This window comes from Syngnathoides biaculeatus, chromosome 20, assembly GCF_019802595.1.
Source record: "Syngnathoides biaculeatus isolate LvHL_M chromosome 20, ASM1980259v1, whole genome shotgun sequence".
NCBI classification, from domain to species: domain Eukaryota; kingdom Metazoa; phylum Chordata; class Actinopteri; order Syngnathiformes; family Syngnathidae; genus Syngnathoides; species Syngnathoides biaculeatus.
The window spans coordinates 7,476,336-7,483,957 of NC_084659.1; the positions used below are offsets into that span (position 1 = coordinate 7,476,336).

The following is a 7,622-nucleotide window of genomic DNA, read 5'->3' on the forward strand; positions in this document are numbered from 1 at the left end:
ACGAAGCAAGTGATTGCAGTTATACCCAAAAATTGTCTTGCGTGTGCATCTCGGTAGTATTTTGATTGGCTGATTTTTCCAGACGCGTTCCCCATTAGCGACTTAATCACGCGCATCACGGCCCGCTCCGAGGCTGCTCACATGATGGCCTTGATTGACATCATGTGAACGGGAGGGCAGAACTTGAGGCGAGGACCTTCTAAAAGTATGCGACATTGCCACAGGGCGTCAAATTCCAGCCGTCCCCGTCGAAAGTTTATAGAATGTGGAGCCGACGTGCCGTTGTATTACCTCAAAATGGTGGTTTGTGTACGCTCTGAAATGGCTTCCAAGAGTGAGCACGCACAAAGCCCTCTGGACGAATAATCCCTTGACGTGGCAAAAATACAATTATTTCACCTGTCGGTCTGTATGGATTTGGATGAAGACTGGCTTCTTGACACGCGCTACTGTGAATTTTGAGGTTTTCCTGCCCTTGTTTTTGGGTCCACACTGGTCAGACGGTACTGCGAATTCCTAAAATAGACAAAAATGCACACTTTTGAGAGTAATGGGTGCCATAAAAATGAAACACGATGCAAATTTAACTATATAATCCCCTTGTGAAGCAATTTTTACAAAATTGAACAAGCGTAAGTATGGAGAAAAAAAAGAACATAGAGTAGTTTAGGGTCGAGGTCTGACAATTTATTTTGCCTCTCTGTCTCTCAGAAAGCAAAAATAAAAACATTTAATTGTAACTGTAATTTAGGCATAATTTAGTTAGTTGGTTAATTTTTCATTTAATCTCATAGTCATCACTCAAAATGAGGTTTTTGTAATAAAAACTACACCACATTTTTTTCAAAACTTGTCTGTCTTGCGGTGTTACTTTTTTTACTTTAGTAGACTGAATAATTTTTAAGTGAGTGCAGTAAAAAATTCCTTTTACTTGCTCATTTTCAGTGTAATTTTAATGTTGATTAATTTATTACATTAATAATTTTAAAAAATCCCATTAAAATGTGCTTTTATAAAGAGAGTACAGTTTAATTTGAACCGTTTTTCAAGATTTTTTGCACCATAGGCCATATTAGAATTTAAATTCATCCCTCCTGCCTTACGCTGACCTGTTGAAAGATACCAAATCTGTCACACAGCATGTCCAAAAAAACCAAAACGTGTACATACAGTGTTCTTTTTTTGATTTTGCTGTGTTGCAGCAGAATTTTGCGGCGGCAGCTAATTGCTAGCAGATGCTTCTCTGGAGTCCTTGCTGGTCCCCACGCGGAAGTTTGTGGGCGTGTGGGGACAAACGCAACCGTCCAGCTGGCTATTTTTGGAACGTTATGTCAATTGAAAAGTTAAGGATGTCGTTAATAACTGGACAGACCGGTTTTTAGAATAACATTTTAACATTGTGAAAGGCCATACGAGTGTAAAGATAAAATAAGACTGAAATTGAGTAAAACTACTCAGGCAAACTTCATTTATTCTACTAATGGGTGCGTCACAGATATGATAATGCTAAATACGAAGAGTAAAAAAATCATTTGCCTACATTGAGGTACTTCACCTTATTATAATGCTTTTTGACATTTTTATTTCAATACATTACTCACAAACAGCAGAAAATTTTGGATATTGACTTTTTAACGTTAGCCTCTGACTGTCTTTTTTTTGTTGTTGTCTTTCAGTGACTTCCTGATCCTGCCAGGCTTCATCGACTTCACCTCAGACGAAGTGGTGAGTAATGCCAGTGAATCTTATTCCTCCGAGTCGACGGACATCATGCCAAACCTCAAAACCTGACTGCGAAACAAACGTCGCCTTGTTTCTTTTATTTTCACATTTGACGCAGCTCCCTTCAGCCTGCTGTTCCCGTCGTCTGCTTCGGTCGCTCATTTCATCCTCCCCTCTCAAATGATTGGCCACGAATCAGATAATCTCAGCCGGGTTTGGGCAAATCCCCCCCTCTCCTCCGTTTTGTTCATCTGTCAGTTGTTAGTTAATGGATATCTGTAATCTCTCTTCCCTGGTGTGCCCTCTGAAGAGTTCTGTTCATCATTATATGACATCAATGTGATATTTCCAGGACTGTGTCCTAATACAGAGGTATTGGAAGAAAAATCAACAGAGATGCTTATTTTTGGACTCAAATATCAACCATTAAAATACAACAATAGATGAACAAATTAGTTTTGAATATATAAATATCCCCAAAACTAGTTTCAATCTCATTCTAAACAAAATGTGTAAAGAAAACATTCAACAGTAAAAAAAAATGAGACCCTTTTTCAAACTATTTGATCCAAGTAGAAATAAACCACAGTTAAAATACAAATGGAAAAGCAAATACTAAAACATATCAAATACGATGAATTACAAGAACAAAAAATGGAAAATAAAATGCATTGAACTCCGATAAAATATTCATATACCAATATGCTTCAAAGAGAAAATGAATGCAAAAAAAATCTTTAATATATAAAAATGTACCACTACACTTGCATTGATGGATTAAAAAAAAATTATAATAATGAAGAATGTATATGCCCCCTTGACCCCCTCCATAAATGTTTTATTCATCAGACTGATGAGACCTCGTTTTAAAAGTTTTGCATGTTGATTGGCTGACAGTCGTTGCTTCCCAATTCACTATTATTATAAGCTTCACACTTTATTTTTTCTTTTTTTTTTTTTTTTTTTTTTTTTAAGATGCTTCACCTTTCTATCATTGGTCCGTTGTGGCCCGACAGTCCCCGTGTGCCGTGCCCCACTTGGTCTCTGTACAGTGTGCCCATTCACGCTCGACGAGCAAAAACAAGTCTACATTTGGCTCTAAACGGACCACTTCCGCGGTCTGGACCGAGGTGTCACAGAGGCCGCGTGTGCCCGTGTATGGACAGTCACATGTTCCCATCTCCCAGCTGGAATCTCACAGCTCAGTGTGTGCTCTCTAAATGGCAGTCAGAGGTGGTCGGGATTTTTTATCCTCGCTTTTGCCATGGAAGAAAAGCAGCCGCATCGCTAGTTTTCATTTGCTAAGGATTTGTTCACCTTCACTACATGTGAGGAATGTTGTAAATATTGTCACAGATACATTCAGGTGTGGGAAGTTTGTATCACTCCTCTGATAAAGTGTGTACTTGACAAAAAGTCTTGATTTATTCATTTTTAAGAGAAAATGGCGCCCCCCTGTGGCTCTTGTGCAAAACACGCTGGCGTTGAAAGTAGGGACCGGTTTTCATCCATCAATCTTTTTTCTGAGCCGCTTAAGCTCACTAGGGGTCGGGGATTTGAAACCCGGTCCTCAGAACTGTAAGGCGAATTCATTTATGTTTTTTTTTTTTTTTTTCTTTAAAGCATGCCGTGCAGCACAGGTGGACAAATTGTCAGAGGTTCTGCCGCACAGTTCTGAGGATGTTTTTCGTAGTCATGTCTTGGTTTTTATCACTGAGAAAAGCCGCGTCTTGCCTTCACATTTTTGTTTTATTTACACTTTCACTTTTGACTTTTTTTGTGTATTATTTTTCTTAAAGACTACTAATACAACTGTTTATGATGTGAGTTTATATTGTTTTTTTTTTTTTTTTTTTTTCTCCCCCTATCAGGACTTAACATCAGCACTCACCAAGAAGATCACGTTGAAGGCCCCGCTTATCTCTTCCCCCATGGACACCGTCACAGAGTCGGCCATGGCCATCGCAATGGCGGTACGACGTTGACAACATGGCTACTTTATTTTGTATCATTATGATTATAATTATCAATGAACTATTTACTTTATAGCTAATGGGGGGCATTGGCTTTATCCACCACAACTGCACGCCCGAATTCCAAGCCAACGAAGTCCGCAAGGTCAAGGTAAGCCATCAACCCCGTTGATTTATTGAGTCAAATGTCTAAACGCACAATTTGCTTTCCAGAGATTCGAGCAAGGCTTTATCACGGACCCAGTGGTAATGAGCCCCCGCCAGACGGTCGGCGATGTGCTGGAGGCCAAAATGCGCCACGGCTTCTCGGGCATACCCGTGACGGAGACGGGCAAGATGGGCGGAAAGCTGGTGGGCATCGTCACCTCCAGGGACATCGACTTCCTGTCGGAGAAGGACCACAACAAGACCCTGGCGGAGGTGTGTGCCAGATTCCAGTCATCTTCCAATTAGAGGCTCGGATTCCAAACGATATCCAGGCATGCAGACTGTCATGAATTTACAAATGTGTATATAAATATTCTGCTTGTGCCGTTTCAGGCGATGACAAAGAGGGAGGAGCTGGTGGTGGCTCCGGCCGGTGTCACCTTAAAAGAAGCAAATGACATCTTGCAGCGTAGCAAAAAAGGTAAAAACAAAACTCTTTTTGTCTTTTGTCTTTTGTTTGTTGACGTTCCTGCCGCACACCAGGCAAGCTCCCCATTGTAAACGACAACGACGAGTTGGTGGCCATCATCGCCAGGACGGATCTGAAGAAGAACCGGGACTACCCGCTGGCTTCCAAAGACTCGCGCAAGCAGCTGCTGTGCGGCGCCGCCATCGGCACCCGTGACGACGACAAGTACAGGCTGGACCTCTTAGTGCAGGCGGGCGTGGACGTGGTGGTTCTGGTGGGTCTTTTTTACTGCGGTTTTAACCAGCAGCAACTGTTCACTTCCCGTCACGTTTTCATCAACATTTTTTTTTTTCCCTCCAGGATTCGTCGCAAGGCAACTCAGTCTTTCAGATCAACATGATCAACTACATCAAACAGAAATTTCCCGAACTGCAAGTGGTGGGCGGAAACGGTATGGCCATAAACCCCTAGAGAAAAGAAATGCAAAAATATGAATGCCACATTGTTGAATTAGCTTAACCTGCCTGTCATTTATTCGTCATTGTGAAATTAGGGTAAAATTAAGTGTGAATGTTATGTTATGGAACATGAATGAATCTGATTGTCCAGAAATGGTGTATAAATTAGACATTTCTCCCCCTTATCATGTAGGGGTGTTTTTATAATTTAAAAAAAAAAAAAAGCATTTGAATAATCTATACCAGTCATTAAAAGAAGAATGTGAAATTAGCAGAATAAGTTGTATTTTTATTTTTGTTACAGAAAATGAATGGTCATTTTTAAACACAACACGGAGCTTAAATTAGGTCAATGTTTCATGTTGTTGTTTCAATCGGTAAGTTTAGTTGGTGTGTCCCCGATCACTTTCTAACTCTAAAACAAGCCTCTAATTTGTTTTAATATAGTGTATCAAAAATATTGCAAAATCTTGTCCAACACAGGGATATAATGATGATGATTTTAACTCATTGGTTTTATAAAAGGTTTTAAATCTGCAGATGTCTTCTTATTGGTTTGTGACTTTTTTTTTTTTTTTTTTTTTTTTTCCCTCCCAACTATGGTTCTTTTTAAAATTGTACATCAAGCGCTCACCTCTTGCTTTATTTGACCCGTTTCCTTCGCAGTGGTGACAGCGGCGCAAGCCAAGAATCTGATCGACGCCGGAGTGGACGCACTGCGGGTCGGCATGGGCTGCGGCTCGATCTGCATCACGCAGGAAGGTACTCATATAATTGTTCTTAATCTGTCTGCCCATGGTTGCCCATGGTAACAGCAGCCCAGCGACTGCTCTCGGTCGCTGTGGTTCTCTTCCTGCTCTGGGTTGCCAAGGTAATGTCTCTCCCAATTATCAGCGTTTGTCGTGTGTAATTCCTTGCGTTGGCGCCGTTTGCAGTTATGGCGTGTGGGCGGCCTCAGGGGACCTCCGTGTACAAGGTCGCCGAGTACGCGCGACGCTTCAGTGTACCCGTTATTGCAGATGGCGGCATCCAGACGGTCGGACACGTGGTCAAGGCGCTCTCACTTGGAGCATCCACCGGTAAGAATGTTTAAAAAGAAAAAAACTGACAAAAGAATTCCACATTCATTAGTTATCATAGTTATTCTTGAAAATTAGCTTTTTTTTAAAAATCATTTTTTGAGGATTTTGTGGAAACTATTAAAGTTGTGATTGGGGAAATGTTTAAAGGAAATTTCACATCATCCTTGCGTAGTCAAGAACGGATTGTCTAACTTGTAGTTGGCAAAAGCCTGGGAAGAACGTAAGATTGTAGGGAAAGCAAAATGTTCAGGAGTAATATTGGGCAATTTGGAAGAAAATGTCAATTAATTTCAGCATAACCAAGAGGCAGCGCAGCTGTCAAACTTGAGCTAGCTCATGTGTTCCAAATTATTCTGGCATAGTCGGGAGCGTAGGTGCCAAACTCAAGGGTGGCAGAGGCTGGAAAAAATGTACAAGACTTTAGGAAAAGGGATTTTAATTAAAAAACAAAAAAAGACTGTTGCCATTTTTGAGAATTATTATGAATAGTGATCGTCTAAACATTGTCCAAGTTGCTTGTCAGTATGTGGCTAGCAAAAAGCCTGGAAAGAATGGAAAAAGGATATGAATGAAAGGCAGTTGGAATTGCAATAATAAAATAAAATTTGGGGCCAGCATAGAAGAAGTGCCAAATTATCATCGTGCAGTCCAGAGCACAGGTGTCAAGCTCGAGGCCCAATATCATTTGTTGGGTAAATAATTCTTTTGTTGCTGCAGTCATGATGGGCTCTCTCCTGGCGGCGACCACCGAGGCCCCCGGCGAGTACTTCTTCTCGGACGGCGTGCGGCTGAAAAAGTACCGCGGTATGGGCTCGCTCGACGCCATGGAGAAGAGCACCAGCAGCCAGAAACGTTACTTCAGGTGCGCTCCCGCCGCATTTGATCACATAAAATTGCGAAATTGAGAAGTGATTTTAATAATGTATCAAAATTCCCCACTAACAGCGAGGGTGACTCGGTGAAGGTGGCCCAGGGCGTGTCTGGCTCGGTGCAGGACAAGGGCTCCATCCACAAGTTTGTACCTTACCTCATAGCTGGGATCCAACACGGCTGCCAGGACATCGGGGCCAAGAGTCTTTCGGCGCTCCGGTAAGAACAGGAACGATTGTTTTTCTGGGTGCAATTCAACAACAGCTGCTGAATACACATTTGCCGTATTGTCAGCTCCATGATGTACTCTGGAGAGCTCAAGTTTGAGAAGAGAACCATGTCTGCACAGGTGGAAGGGGGCGTCCATGGTCTTCACTCGTAAGTAGCGCTCGTTCCAGCTTTGGGCATGCTTTGCGCTTAACCAGCTAAATCATAGAAAACAGCTTCAGAATTTTAGTGAATGCACATTTTGACTGTATCTTTGAAACCGGTCAATAGCATTGAGATTTTGATTTTTGTGAGTTATGTTATGTTAAATGGCTGGAATTGATAAAGAAACAAAACAAATACTTTTTAAGAAAAATGTTCTTGGGACAATTTTGAGAAAACATCAAATCATTTAAGCCTGGAAATAATGTAATACAATGTTTGACGAGGAACATTTTTGAAAATCATGAATAGTTTGAGGAATGCTGTTCAATTATATTTCAATTTTCTCTTCTACCGAGTTGTCTTAGCATGGTCTAGAGCAAAGGTCTCAAGCTCCTTAAGGTAGAACATTAGATATCCTTGTAGGTATTAATTAGGGGAGGATTTTGACCAAATACAAATGAGAAAAATAGTCTTTTGACATGTTGTGATTTCCAGGATGAAATAACTAAAAAATGTGATGATCTTTACT

At 41.1% G+C, this 7,622-nt stretch overlaps 1 protein-coding gene across 10 annotated transcripts in view; it reads left to right on the plus strand.

Annotated features, from left to right (window-relative positions):
- Nucleotides 1-7,622, plus strand: part of impdh1b (IMP (inosine 5'-monophosphate) dehydrogenase 1b) — a 30,829-nt gene that overhangs the window by 6,054 nt on the left and 17,153 nt on the right. For all 10 annotated transcript variants that reach the window (XM_061807522.1, XM_061807523.1, XM_061807524.1 and 7 more), the window contains 12 exons: nt 1,677-1,725; nt 3,594-3,695; nt 3,772-3,846; nt 3,909-4,115; nt 4,236-4,323; nt 4,386-4,585; nt 4,672-4,762; nt 5,436-5,531; nt 5,705-5,848; nt 6,569-6,713; nt 6,797-6,940; nt 7,016-7,099. In XM_061807522.1, the coding sequence (XP_061663506.1) occupies nt 1,677-1,725; nt 3,594-3,695; nt 3,772-3,846; nt 3,909-4,115; nt 4,236-4,323; nt 4,386-4,585; nt 4,672-4,762; nt 5,436-5,531; nt 5,705-5,848; nt 6,569-6,713; nt 6,797-6,940; nt 7,016-7,099 (1,425 nt within the window). The remainder of the gene's footprint in view (nt 1-1,676; nt 1,726-3,593; nt 3,696-3,771; nt 3,847-3,908; nt 4,116-4,235; nt 4,324-4,385; nt 4,586-4,671; nt 4,763-5,435; nt 5,532-5,704; nt 5,849-6,568; nt 6,714-6,796; nt 6,941-7,015; nt 7,100-7,622) is intronic.